Source organism: Anomalospiza imberbis, chromosome Z, assembly GCF_031753505.1.
Source record: "Anomalospiza imberbis isolate Cuckoo-Finch-1a 21T00152 chromosome Z, ASM3175350v1, whole genome shotgun sequence".
In the NCBI taxonomy this organism is placed as follows: Eukaryota; Metazoa; Chordata; class Aves; order Passeriformes; family Viduidae; genus Anomalospiza; species Anomalospiza imberbis.
The window spans coordinates 38916831-38932163 of NC_089721.1; the positions used below are offsets into that span (position 1 = coordinate 38916831).

Genomic DNA, 15333 nt, shown 5'->3' on the forward strand with positions numbered 1-15333 from the left:
GGGAAGTAGTCTCAATTTTAAGTCCAATACTTGTAAATTGCAAATATTTCCACAATAATATTACTCTTCCAAAATTCACAATTCATGGCAGAAAAAACAGTAACTGACATAATAATTTATCCACTGGGAAATGGTGTAGTTAATTTCAACTGCTTTCAGCACTTAGGCAGCAGCAACTGACACAAATGAATTGCTGTTAATAGCTTAAACTGTTAGTAAAAAAAAGCCATATATGCAGTGACATGCACAAGGAGTGCCATGATTTCTAGCAAGTTTCTCAAGTCTGATCTTACCAAGCTCATTCATTGCATGTCTGTGTTCTTCATCAAATGAAAGTTTCATCAAAACACACACTGCAGGACAAATCTGATGATCCACTGGAGCAGGCACTGATCCAGAAACAGGTAATAATTAGTACCTTCCAGATGATTTTGTCTAGGTACTAAGTTCTCCAGAGCAAATCTAATCTTAAAAATAAAGCAGCTGCAGTTTTGGTCAGTCTGTATCTTCCCAGTAATCCATGAACGCACAGTTAGTTAAGACTATTACTAAAGAAAGTGTGTACTGTAAATATATTTGATGGTTGAAAACAAATTAGGGATAATCCTGAATGTATGTGCTGAGTTAGAAACATGACTTGCAGTGCAAAAAATATTACCTTATTACTCCTAGAAATTTATAATGTTTGTGAAACAAATCAGTATGGTCAAATATTCTGGTGGCAATAAATAATACTCTGTTTCTTTGCGTGGTATATCCCTGTGAATGGTTAATTAAACCTTTTGCTTCATAACCTAGAAGTTCTTAAGTTCATACTTTTGTGAGCTAGGTTCTTGATAATGCAGAAATGGTACTGATACAGCTTGTGCAGAGGCCACTTCTGCTGAACTACACCAGGCACAAGGCAACCCTGATTTCAGTCACACACGTGCCACAGACACCTACAGGCTGCACTCATGGGATGCCCTCAAGTCAGAAAAGCAATGAATGTAACTTTAAATCTATTTTTCTAACTGTTCCCTGAGAAAAGTCCTACTAATTTACATTTCTCACATATAACATTAGAAATAGTAATTAATTTTGATAGATGGAGATGATTTAATTTGTGCTCTCTGCCCATCTCCCAAATGGAATATGCTATCTCCTAAACATCTGCATTAAGAGCAATTTGGGATTGTTTATCCATAAAAATGTAAAACAGAATGAGTATTTATTCAATATTATTTTACAAATTACAAATATAAACCACTAGAATCACTATCTGAAAAGCACAGCAAAGTCCAAGATTTAAATAAAAAGCTTGTAAATAGGGTATTATATCTGTGACACATACTATTTGCCAACAGTAGCTGAACTTAAAGAACAAACCACGCACACACGTATAAGTATATAAGAAAACTTGCATACATTCAACAAGAAGTCAGATTACAGCTGTACGTTCTGTAAATTCACTCTTTTCAATACATCCTCGAAACACTTTTATATGGCTTGTAGAACCTACTTGGGTTTTTGTCTTGGTCCATGCCTTGTTCATGTGCCTCCTGCCATTCCCAACACGTTTCACAGTAAGCACGGATCTGCTCCAAGAGATGGAGCACACGGATTTCCCGTCTGCCTCGCTTATCATCGGGCTGGGAGTGAATGATGTTGTGCAGCGCTGCGCTGGCTCTGGCACGAGCCTCTTTACTACCACGGGAGTTTCCTAACAACACAGAGTCCTTATCGTTGCCATGTAAAAGCTGGATGAGGAGAGGAAGACATCCAGACTGACGCATGGCTATGCAGCTGTCCTGGGAGCTAGACATTGCTAGCAATGTTCTTGACATGTCATCTTTATCATGAGTACCAAGCATTGATAACAATGAATACACCATTTCCACCTGCAGGTCAAATGATTTTAAAAATACAGTTACGTTTTAAAAACACACACCAAATTGAAACGAAATTTGAATGGTATGAGCAAAAATATGAGCAAAAAAACCCCTTATTTAATGGTCAGAACTTTAATTGTGCTATTTAAATGTAATTAAACACTATTATTACTTCAGCATTCATAATTTTAATAAATTCCACTTAGTGGTTAAATGGCTGGAAGTGGGGGGGTAGCTGTGTGTAACTATATTTATCTACAAAACCAATAGCATAGACTTCCAGATTTCCATCATACAAAAAGATTAATCAAATGTATAATGAAAGTGTTTCATTTTGGGAAACCAAAATACCTTCAAAATTAAATCTGTCTTTTAAAAGCTATGCTCTATGTGAATTATTTACACTTTATTTATACTCTACATCATACTGAAAAAAACCTGACATCCACGTATTCTAAAGTTTTCCTTTAAAAAGCCTCAAATTAACTGATAATTTTTGTTATGATCACTGACTTTTATACAGACCAGATTATTTCAAGCAAATGCAAAACTAAAGAGTTAAATTAATACTTTTTCAAGTTTACAGGGATAAAAACAGTAAAGCAAACAAATGCTTATTTATTATGCATAAAATACTGAGTGTTTGTCAAATTAACTCACACCATGAAAACTCAGCATTACCCATTTAACTTGGAGTAACCCAATTTTTTTTTATTAAAAATAGCGATTTTTGAGTGATTCCCTTGGCTTTTGTGTAATACTGTGGTCAAGGCACTATTTGGTTTATACTCCCACTCTTCCGTAACAGCTTTCAATCAAGAAATGCGTTTGGTTCTTCTAGTCAATGTTTAGTAAAATAACAGGATGTAGAGGATGATCTTAGATACTATCTAAAAACTCCAAACTCGTAAAGCCAAGATAAACAGGAACATTCAAAGTCAAAGCACAACATAAAGAAACTATCAAAGGGAATTATAAAGTAGCAGCATGTGTATTTCTCTAGAATATAGTAATTAAGGAAGAAATGAGACTTTGGACCATTAGGCAAATTTTCCTACTAATAATTAGATATTTGCACTGGTTACCCTCTCAATGAATGATGTTATTTGGTGTCTTCAGTGACAATTCCAATGTGCCTGAAGATTAATACACGTACCAAGTTTCAAAAAAATTGAACAGCAGCAGGCAGATTAAACAGCAAATCTGGTAACACAGACTTCTCTAAACACTACAGGGTTGCTGAGGCAATACAAATCTTAATGTCTGTAAAACTGTATGGTCACATGGCAAAACCCATTGAAATAGTAGCCACTTCTGTGACAGTCTAGCATCCCAGTTTGGAGATCCTCTCTTCCTGGTCTGGGAAACCCCAAATGTAGCATTTAAACAAAGCCTTTGATTCTTAAAGGAGAGTGAATTCAATTTGCTTTATGTGTATCTCTTTGCAGATGTTTCAACTAGCAACTATTATACAGTGTTACTTGGATTTGGAAGGTGAAGTTTTTGCCAGAGAATAAAGCTGAAGAAGCCACCAAATCAGGCCTCCAAGTTGCCACTCAGGTATTATAGGAAAACAAACAACCTATTTGTTTCTCTTGTTTACAAAGACTGCCCGCAGATTCATCTCTTTTTGCACCTGTAAATGTACTCCTCCATTTAGAATTTCTACCATTTTCCCTTTTAAGGCATTAATATCAATAATTTCCTACCCCAGCGTACACTCAGTTAAACCTGCATCTTTGCCTGTATCCTTCCACAATCACTCCTGTTCCTGCCTTCAGGGCTTTCCCGCTGTTTGTAACTTTGTAGAGTTCTACAGGTTGCAGTGAAAACTGGTAGACAGACAGGTGATGTTACCTTCATTTAGGATGTGCATATAGCATGGGACTGAAATGACAACATTGTAACATTCTTTTAAGGCCAAAATCATTAACTCTATGCAAAATAAATAGGTCCAGCTTCCCAGAGGACTGTTCTTAGCATAGCACCCACAGTATCCATACTGCTGCTGATTCCAGAGGCATTATGAGATTCAGAGGCTCATGAATCTGCCCTTTTTTCCCCTCTCTTTTCATGCTACATATGTATTTTTTAGTGCAGTTTTCTATCTGCAGATGCTGTGAACGGCTTACATAATTTTTTGGGTCTATTTCTTGGCAACTGTGTCTGTTTTGTGGATTTGGATTCTGCAAAAGTATTCAAAGAAGCGCTCTTAAAAATGTTAATTTTCATCATGGATTATAAAGCAACATCACAAGGTTTTTTGATATCCCAGTAACTTCTAGGAATTGCTTGTTCCTTACTGTAACAACTCTTAACTCATCATCAACAAGTTAAAAAAAAGATTTCTGTGCATATATTTTCAAAGTTGAAAAAATATACTAAAATTTTAACTTAATAACAATTACTATGTATGGACAAGACTGTTCAGATAATATTAGTACTACTGGTAGAAACAATGAGGTTATTTTATTAGTAAAAATGTAGCATTAGCGACCTGTGGTTTGTAATCTTCGGTTACCTTGGTACCCAGATGACTTGTCAGTCTGCGAGGAACAGAATAGTTACTACTAGAGCTCATAACACTGGCTGTCTCGTGGTCCACTCGAGAAGCAGAACCCTACAGATTTAAACAACAACTCATATAAAATAAAGTCTGAGGGACAGAACAACATTGACTAAGTCAGTTTCAGCACTGGATGATGCAGTTCTGCCAACACCAATGAACCGCAAACCTCCTTCTCTTAGGTCCTCTCTGCTCTGACACAACATAGAGGTCAAGAAACCTGGTTTTATTAACCCTTTTTCCTGAGATTCAGTCTCAATAGAACTGTATTTTCAACTGAATGGATTTAATTACTATTTTCACCAAGAAGTGGATTTTGGAACAAACTGAATAATAATTTTGACAGAGTGAGAAGAACAGCCTCCACTTTTATGTCAGATTTTGTAGTGCACTGGGATAGGTATTCAAGAACCCACTAGTAACAAGAGACTGATCTGGACAAATGAATAACTCTACTTGAATTTGTACATTTCAAAAGCAAATAATAAGTGGTTGCATAGTTATTTTAGTGAAAACTGTAAAACAATGATGACACTGCTTGATGTAATTTTCCTAGAATCTAGGTATGCTCCTACCTGTATTAGCAAGACTCAATTACTAGCATCTTTGTCTTATTTTAATTAATTTCATGTATTTATATTTTTCCTTTTTCTGCCACTTTTTATCCACTCATATTCTTTACTTTTTTTATTTGCTGTTGTTTTCTTTCTGTTTGTGATGTTTCCCTTACTGTATCATTCCCTTCCCATCTGCTTTGGGAAATTAAAAAATATATTTGTTTAGAGAACACTTTTAGTATCAGTAACTGATTTCAATCTTGGTTTTCCTAAGGTAGTCACAAGTTTTGATTTGATCCTTTAAAAAAGCTAAAATCTGTTAATGGAATTATTAACCTAATTTGCAAAACATTTTCAAACTATCTGGTTTAATAAATATAACTTTTTTTTCCAGTAAAAAACAGATAACACAGTGAAGAAAACTCCATGGAAGACACTTTGAAATAATGTCTGTTTCTTCTATGTGCTCCACAAAGAAAGAGGTATTTTGCAGTTCACACAGTTCAGCATCTTAAACATGAAGTTGAAAAATACTGGAAGTACAAGGTAGGAGTAACTTAATAAAGTGTTTTTATAGACAGAAAAGAATCTAGCTATACTGGAATATTTAAACACATTAACATTATTATACTAATTTCACTCCTACATTTGAATCCAGAAAATGTGATACATGTTCCAGAAGAAGAATTTTATGCTACAAGAGTGTAACTGGAATTATTTATATTAACACAATTTATTCCAATCTATATTTCTTATGTAAACAAACCCTTATTTTCTGTTGACTACAGGGAAAAAATCAGAATCTAAAAGCTTAGGGAGAAAATCACACTAGATTTTCTCCATTATTCACTTTAATAATGTTCAGTGCTAAGAATATGGGAATGAATTCCCAGATTTTTACACCATGCAGTCCCTTTGTATTTCCTCAAACTACATTCAGAGGATTACAGGTTCAACATAACGTATGTACTAAAACGAAACATTATTAAGCTCAGTGTGATTGTTTCATCCAAGAAGGTAAAAAATCATGTAAGTCTGGGGCACTATCTATTAAAATTCACCATGGTGTAGACAGAAATAGCAATCTCAGCTCAGGTAACCAATTCCCTCAGAGCCGTCACATGGCTAGGCTGCCTGCTATCAGGATGCTCAGCTGAAGTGTAACTACATTTCTCATTGGCTTGTAAAGAGTAATGCCAAGGAACTAATGTCAGGTGAGCAGTCATTCATACAAGAAAATGGGAAATTACAAGGGAATGTTACATGGACCCTTCCTGTGTTGGATCTCCTCCTTCAAAATCTTTTCCTGTCTACTTCATCTTGTTTCTGGCTTTTATACTTCACTATCTTTTACTCATTGTTTTACCCTGCTATTTACCATGCCAGCTGAGTAATTTTCCCTGTTTTGTGACATATTTTCTTAACAAGATGGACAATCTCAACAAATTCCTTCATAGAACTTGCAAAATGAAGCTATAAACAAAATCTTACTTCAGCAGGAGAGTAGTGACTGCAATGGAAAAGACAGCTGAAAGATGGTGCTGAAAAGGACACACTTGAAAAGTGAAAAATCCTGGATTCAACTAACACTGACTACAAAACCAATTAGAACAAAATAATTTGGTGAAAACTTTTTTTTTTCACTTCACAGAATAGTGACTGCTCTAAGTATACTGAGCTGGTTTATCAGAAATAAATGTTATGTCCAATCCATTAAACCTTCTGTGTCTGGACTTGCACTGAAAGCAAATAATCCCCAGATGGCTGTTTTAACCCACATACAGTGCCCTGGCTCTATCCCCCACCAGGAGGAAGGAATAGCCACGTTTTATACAATTTACAAGGCAAAGGTCAAAATTGCACAAATCCTCAAAATTAAGGCCTCAACTGAATTATGAATGGATCTACCATTTGCATAAGTCCGCCAAGACATGACAATCCCTTCTTCCTCCCTTCTCTGTAAAATACATTGTCCAGAAAAACTCCTAATTCATTCTCTGAAGATGGATGACAGAGCAACAATACATCAATTATTTAAATACATTATGCTTTCAGCCCAAAAGCAGCAGTGAACTGTTTTCTTCCCAAACCATAAAGCTGTCATAAGAATTAAGAGTCAAAACAACAATAAGATATGGATGATAGAATTTAATTCCAAATGGTGATCAAATGTATTTCAAAAGCAAAATTATGGGCTGTGCTTAATGTTTAATCAAGTGAAATATTCCAGCCAAACCCCAGTTCTTTCTGATAAATCTTCTACAAGACACTTTTGAAAATATTTAAGTAATTTTACTTCCCTGGAGTAACAAAAATATCCTGTATTTGAATTCAGCTATTGAATTAATAATGTGAAGTTTTAAAAACCCAATTTACTAGTGGGAATGTCTAAGCTACAGTTGGAAATAATGAAAGAAAATAATAATGGTAAATAATTAAAAGTATTTTTAGCCAAAGAGAGAAGTAATAAATATTGATTTTAAAAGACAAGTAAAGAATTTAATGTATACCTCAAAATATTCCACTAATGTATTCCAGTAATAAAAGGAGGAGCAGCAATGGAAGATTATTTAGAAGCATTTAAATAACACTTCAGCCAACTTTCAGGACATTACCTCATTGATACTTCAGTTTCAAAGCTTTAGATAATACAGTATTAAAGAAACATTAATAATAAACCTGCCATTTACTTATCTTTTTTTTTGAAAATCACCAATATCTTAGTGGTAGTTTCTAAAATGAAAATTTGAACAATTTTCCACAATTTACTAACACTTCTTGTATTAAAATTCACCTACAATGAAATACATTTCCTGTAGTCATTCTTGCTATCTTTTTCACACCATTAGGCTCATTAGTCATTTAAACAAAAGAAAAATGCTCCCTGCATTACTGAATATTTATACTTCCCTTCGTTCAAACACTCCCTTGCAGTAAATACAAGAAATTTCCCAGATATAGATGGAAAGAAGAAAAACATATTTTTTTTTTAAATTAGTAGGCATGCAAAGACAGTGAGTTAAATACCAACATGTAAGCATCATATGTCTCAAATATTTAATTATATTAAAACAAGCAAAATACTCTACTTACCTGACCAGTACTGCTGGTTGCCACACTGATTTCTGCTGCTCCTTGACCTTCATTCTGCCTCTCTGTATCATGGGAACCTGCCTCATGCTTGCTTTGAGGTGCTCTCTGTTAATACAAGAGTTTATGAAATTACAAACTGAAATTAGGTACAATTTACCATTCAAAGCTTTCTCAGCTGTAAGCACATCAATACTGCATCCTCAGGAAGCCACTGTGCAGCACTTTGCATTTCATAACCCTGAGCCTCAAAAATTAACAGCCAAGACTGAGCGCCTTCAAAAAACTGAGAGATTAAAGAGAAGCATTTCCTCTGAGGATTACAGCCCTGCAAGACAAAGGATCTGTTGTGACACACAGAAGCACCATTTTCCACCAGCTGTGCTCACATCCCTATCAGAAATGTAATAGAATTGGCGCAAACAACTGCTCTGCTTGGCATGTGATCCTTGCTTTTACTGGGGACCATGGCCAGCACTGCTCAATTAAGCTTCACGTTCAAAGATGAATAATTTCTACTTGAACAGAAGGATATCTGTACTATAAGAATATTTCTAAATGTCAAGGACAAACAGTGCAGGAATTACCACTTTGACAGTAAAGAAATTTATATAGCCTGATACTGATCCATCTCAAATTTTGTCAAAATAAATTTAACTAACGTGGCAAGCTGGTACAGACAGGTTTCAGTTCCTTTAGGAAAACAGATTTTTATACATTTACATAAAAATTAAATTGGTCTCCCTGCTGCTGATAGGCATTTAGACGAGCAGTTATGAAATATGTGAAGCATCAAACATCATCTATTAATGTGTTTAAAACATTTCAGATTTTCAGAAAGACATGAATAATCCATGGAAATTACTGAAGTCCAGAGTTGAAAGCAAGATTGTTTTCTAAATATTGCTTTTGTTGCCAAGCTTCAATTCACAGACTGAGAGGCTGCTACCTTACAGACAACACAATCTTAATTAATTTGTTCAGCCACATATGGTATATGTCATGCAGTTTCTATGTGGCTCTGCAATATTCTTGAGCTGCAGAGCCTAGGATATCACAGTCTGCCTCATCTTGCTTTAAGGATATTTATCTCTGAGTTTTAGCAATCCCTCTCTTCAATGTACATACCCTGGAACATCTCTGGATACTCTCAGTGATTAAATTCATACAGGATCACTGGCATAAATAACTCTGTTTTGTTCATCTAAGACACATGAGTCTCACTTAACACTGAGCAGAATTTCAGAAACCAGTAATCAGCATGTGAAGTGATTAATTTAGGGATAAATTTAGAAGTGAAAATACAGTTGAACTAATGGAATAAGGTATGTAAAAATGCAGGATATTACACAAACTAGTAATACGAGAAAACTGGAAACAATTATAGGTAACAAATTCCTTGACATTATACCTTCACTTATGGAAAGTAAGCAAGCCACAAAGCAAATCTCAAAGTAATTTAGGACACAAAATGTTACTACTTTTTAAAATCTGATCTCTACATTTTCACCTTCTCTGTCACTGTGTATGAAATGAAACTGCTATTGATGCTCATACAGTAACTGAAGACATTTTGGTTCTCAGTACAAGAGTGGGGCACCCAGTCAAGATCAGGCCTTGCTGTACATGAGGTGAATTCAGTATAATGCTGAATTCCTGTCTCACAACACATTTCAATCTTGAATAAAGTGTAAATTATGAGTTTGACAGAATTGAGACAGATTTTTCCAGTAACTAAATGACTGGAAAGCACAAAGAAAGCAGTACTGGACATGCCTAGAGGTGAAAATCTGAATGGTTCATTAGCAGGGCTCTGACCCACTGGGTCACCTGAGAGGGAATATACTCCTCTTCTAAGAACACTCCTGGGGGTTGTGGCGGGGTGGTGAAAATGGGGTGTATCTATTAAATAGTTCTGCTGCATCCACAGCAGAGACACAGATATTTCATTCCCTGACAAGAAAAGTTTCTGCTCTCCTTTAACACTCTCTGCTTCTATTAACATACATTTGTTTGCTACATACTATTTATGAATGAGATAGATGCCTTCCCATTCCCCCTAAGCACTCTCAAGAACATGCCAATACAAAACGTAGTCAACTCAACACACAAATTATTTTGCAAGGCAGTTTTTAACAGTTACTAGCAGAGTTTATCTGATTTGAAATGAAGAATGTGCTCGCAATGTGCAAACCCCATTACTGTCACATGAGTTATCAGCTGGACTTGAACTTCAAATCTGTGAGTTCTCAGTGAAGACTCCCTACCACTTCAGCCACTGAAGTAATTTGAAGTGAGCTGTCCTCTTCATGCAGACTGGCACAAAGGAGTTAATAACAACACAGGCAGCAGAAAGCAGGTTATTAATTGAAAGTGGAGTATTTATATAAATATGTATTATATTATTATAATGTATAATATGATTAAACATATTTATTTATTATATATGAAAACAGCACATATCCATGCACATGGATAATGTAAATATATTTTTGTATAGATACAGTATTACTGTAAATAAATTAATATTCATCTAGCAGATTGCAGATTAATCGTTAGAAAGGCAATATAACCACTGAAAGCATGTCCCTCCTTCATGGTGCCTTTCAACACTGAACACAGGACCTGTGGAAGAAAATACAGATGATACCAACCATATCAGCAAAGAACCAGAGCATGTGAACAGCAGCAGGCTCTGTAAGCCCTACGTGAGGCACAGCTGCCAGAGAAAGGCCCTAGTCCCCTGGGTTAAACTGCACCACCTGTTTTGAGGCATGACTTTTGAGGAGGCCTAAGCTGGGTTTGTAACCTCTACCATTGCTGAATTTTGGCATCAGACCATGAAAGTCAGTTTGACAGAGTTCACTTGTTTGCTCTTGCAGCAAAATTGTGGGAGACTGCATATGCTGATTACAGGGACATAGAGCTCCTCCTTCCATCACATTTGCCACAATTTTCTAAGTGCTTCTAAAGACAGCAAGAATTATCAATTTCCATGTATTTATTAGTAGAAAATTATAAACTCTAGCTAGCACAGTAGACCTTGATTATTTCTGCTAAGAAAGCCAATTACACATAATTTTAGCTAATGCTTTGTCAATGTGAGATACCAAAGCAGACACTTATATATTCATTAGGAATTGTCACTACTCCATATTAAACACAATAGATATACATTTATACGTAAGACATATATAAGAAAATGGAAAATGCAACAAATGAAACTAAGAAACTGTAAGAAATAATTTTGCTACAGTTGATTAGAAGACAAAATAAAGTCTTGTGAATCAAATCATTGAGAATGCTCCTGTCCATCACAGTTTAAAACCTGCTGAACATAATCTCAGGAAGAAAACAATTTACATTTTATCTATGGCAACACTGCCTAATGGAAGTATTTTCAAGTTACAGATATTATGAAAGAAGGGCCTGTACCACTACTGCCAAAAATTTCCTTTTTTCTTTTAAATAATTTCATACTGTACCCAACAACTGAAAATTCTTTCTGGACAGGTCTAACTCTACAGTGGATGAAGACACCACCACTTGCAGGTAAATTACTTCAATTTTTTCTAGAATCATTCACAAGACTTAGCAATTTGCCAAACCTTAAAAATGTGATAAAATATGTGTGAGAGATTTTCTCTGCTCATTGATTTTCAAAAGCTGATTTTAAGCTGCAGCATTATGTTTGTCTTACTCTTCAAGATATATTGCACTTAGGTTCCACAGTGACTGGCATCACCACAGCACCTACTGTATCAGCAGACAAGCTGGGATAATTATTATTGTTGTTACGAGATCTTTATAACAGAAGAAGCACATTCAATTTTGTTATTGGCACCGGAAACACAGAAATAAACTCTCCATCCAATTTACCAGGTCAGAAAACCAACGTTTCTTCATTACCAGTGCTTAGTGCATGGGGAATTCTCCTTGAAGCATGCTCAGTAACAGACTAACAGACCAGAGTATACTCCTGAAACAAATACATATTCATCACATTTCCTGAATACATGCATATATGCTAATTATTTCCATGGACTTATCTGGATATAGTTCAGACCTTCTGATGAATCTTTTATCCTTGAGAGTATCTCAAACATGTGATCAGGCCATAATGTACTTCTCTTATTCTTTGCTGTCACACACAATCCTTGTTCTCAAAACGAACATATCAGCTAGTACATAATAATTACTGATATAAGTAAATAAGGAATCATTAGCTGGAACACAACTTATTAGTTACAGATGTAGGCAGTTAACACAAGGCTAATCTCTGGCATTTGTACTAAGCACTGTATGGTACAAAACTAAGCATTAACCACAAATACAGGGATCAAACACTGTTCTGCTGAGGTTAAAAGAATTTTCCAGCATTTCCCCATTACTACATAGATTTCTTCTTAAAGAAATATACTTGCTCAGTAACAGTATCAGGCACAGGATAAAAATATAAAAAATGTCTCATGTTTGTATTTTTCAGTTATATGGACTTTGCAGAGAGACTGCACCACCACACAATTTCAGAATTAGATCTAGCTGTTCTTTGTAGGAGATGCACATCACTTGGAAATGACTAAAAACACACTGTAAAGTATTAGGATGTGTCTAGCGACTGCCTCCTTTACCACCATCAGCACACTAGTAAGTCTGTCCTAAAACATGTAACTATGCAACGAGATATCCAAGCATTTCCCAGATGAGACACATCATATGAAAATTTCAATATATTGGATCTTCACTGTATGAGGCAGCCAAATAATTTGGTGGAAGGAGTGAAAAACTATGACAAAACCTTTTTTCTGTAGTAGCATCTCAATGCTGTTTGAGTCCCTGAGCTCAAGTAAGTTCAAAATACTGTTCTTTTTTTTTCTACCAGAGTAAAAGATAAACACTCCATCTGACTATATGGGGCAAAAGTATCTATTGAGAGTCTGGTCAACCAGGCAGGGAGAGCATTACACCAGAAATAACAAGGGACAGAAGGTAGGGCTGGCAAGCAGGAGCCCTGACTGGTGACAACACAAGGGCAATGCACACAGCTGAGATAAGAGAACATCCGTGGTCACAGGCACGCAAGGGAGAACAAGGTGCAGCAGAGCTGCCTTGCTGGGAAAGCTCCCAAGCCTGTGCTGGGCAATGGGCATGGCCAGGTGCTGCTCCCTGGCACATCCCTGCACCGCTGCTCAGGGAGCAAGCAGGAGGTCAGGGACAGGCATGTGGACTGAAAACTGCTGAAATAGCTGGGAATCAGGGGGATGCAATCAGTAGCACACAGTACAGCTGGAAGCAAACTGAGTTCAATACTGTCCAACATCTGCATGCTGGGACATACTGCACCCTCCCCAAGGTGGAGAAGCTTATACAGCATAGGGTTCAGCTGCTTTCCAAAGGGACCTGGATGGGTGGGTGGAATGGGCTGAGGGGAAGCTCAAGCTGTTCAAGAAGGGGAGTGCAATGTTCTGCACCTGTGAGGGAACAACCCCAGGCACCAGCACAGGCCCAAGCTGTCCAGCTGGGAAGCACCTGGAGGTCCTGCTGGGCCATCCTTTCAAAGGCCTTGTGGCAAAAATTCCAACAGTGTCCTGTGCTGCAGTGAGGGGCATATTGCCAGCAGGGCCAGGAAGGTAGCTCATCCTCTCCACTCAGTGTCCAAAGTCCTGTTCAGGCCTGCCCAGCACAATAAAGCTGGATTTATGACGGATTCACTGAAACAAGCCCTCTGCAGGCTACAGCAGTCCTTAAGGGTCCCGAGCATCTCACACACAGAGAGGCTGAGAGAACTGAGACTGTTCAGCTGGAGAAAGAGAAGGCTCAGGGAGATCTTGTCAATATCTATAAACACCTGGACTGACTTATGTCAATAGACCAGGCAACTTTAATTTCTCACACTATGGTTTGCATCACATGTAAGAATTGATTTCCCCCCAAATCCTGGAACTATGAAACAAGTGGAAAATTTCCATTTACAAAATGGAAAAATATACATCCTTTAATGATCCAAATGATGCTCTGAGCTTTTTCTGTAGCTATTTTGAGTGAAGGCAAGTAATAAAATATTAATGTCAAACACGCAATTTAATTTACCAGTACAAGAAATGGAGCTGACATTCTAAGTGAATTTCCACAAGAGCAGTTTTTGCTAATAGCAATTCCTGCTATGGACTTTGTAATTTACAGGAAACATCCTCCATTTCTTAATATAGAACCCTGTACTTAAACACTAAAATATACCACGCTTCTATAATGAAGTCTGACAGAAGCTCTATTCATCCTTTTTTTTACATCTTATTGCTATTAAAAGACAAGCAAACCATGAAGGTGCTTATCACAGATTCATAATTACAAAGGCATGTACAACTGATTGAATTATTTCTAAAACCAGGACTCAGCCTTCATAAGCACATTGCACATTGACATTTTTAGTGAAATTTCAAGCTATACTTTTAACTTACATATGATTATTGATAGAAGCTCCACAGTAGTATGAGGACTAATCCAAGTATTCCGTCCTCAGTTCATTAGAAACAGAGCAAGTAACAGTCTAAAAATATTGACTACCTGATTAATTGTGACATCAACAGCTGATGGGAATAATCCTGCCTACCATTTATTCAAATATTTTTGGGTTTTTAGAGAAAATATACATACCACAATAAAAATAGGCAAGTTATTGCTCACTAACCTCTGCTTCAGCTGCTTGTGATTGCAGGAGCTGTCGTATACGAAGAATGTCCTTCTCTATTTGTTGAATTCTGGCCACCCTTGCCTGAAATGAATGGATTTTCACATTTGATTTTGTTCAAAAACTCCTTTTGATTACTGCACAGAGTGACAGCATGAAGAGTTCTTGGCAGATACTGCTGACTAAAAAACAAACCTACTTCAGTAGGTACATGCAGCAGGTACTAGATGCAGTAATTCAAGTGTTCTTTGTAATGAAAGGAATGATTGCAATAATTCAAAACAGAAGGAAGTAGTTGGGGTTTTAATAACATTGAATACTCGTTTGGATGTAATAGGTCGTCACACAGCACACATTTAAGTATTAAAAAATGCTCCCCTTAACTTGCACAATATTCCTGTTTCTGAAACTGACGTTCTATGCAGATCTTTAGCAAATTACTTCACTTTCATCTCAAATATCAGAATTTGACTTGCCTTACAGAGATCTGAGAGATATTTTTATTTGCAGAGTGTCTTTGAAGGTATGAGACGCTGACAGTTTTCTATACATTCAGTTGCT

At 36.4% G+C, this 15333-nt stretch overlaps 1 protein-coding gene and 1 long non-coding RNA gene across 7 annotated transcripts in view; one reads left to right on the forward strand and one right to left on the reverse strand.

Annotated features, from left to right (window-relative positions):
• APC (APC regulator of WNT signaling pathway) overlaps positions 1 to 15333 on the reverse strand; it is an 88750-nt gene that overhangs the window by 12177 nt on the left and 61240 nt on the right. For 4 of the 5 annotated variants that reach the window (XM_068175612.1, XM_068175609.1, XM_068175610.1 and 1 more), the window contains 5 exons: positions 14773 to 14856; positions 8088 to 8192; positions 4369 to 4491; positions 1502 to 1880; positions 294 to 389 (listed from right to left, as the gene is read on the reverse strand). In XM_068175612.1, coding sequence (XP_068031713.1) covers positions 294 to 389; positions 1502 to 1880; positions 4369 to 4491; positions 8088 to 8192; positions 14773 to 14856 — 787 coding nt within the window. The remainder of the gene's footprint in view (positions 1 to 293; positions 390 to 1501; positions 1881 to 4368; positions 4492 to 8087; positions 8193 to 14772; positions 14857 to 15333) is intronic. The other variant, XM_068175611.1, reaches the window with a different exon arrangement.
• On the forward strand, positions 155 to 3445 carry LOC137464336 (uncharacterized). Of its 2 annotated transcripts, none has more exons than XR_010994194.1 (3): positions 155 to 404; positions 830 to 989; positions 1495 to 3445. It is a non-coding gene; the product is annotated as an uncharacterized lncRNA (long non-coding RNA). The 2 variants fall into 2 exon arrangements; XR_010994195.1 differs by having other exon boundaries at positions 158 to 404; positions 1567 to 3445.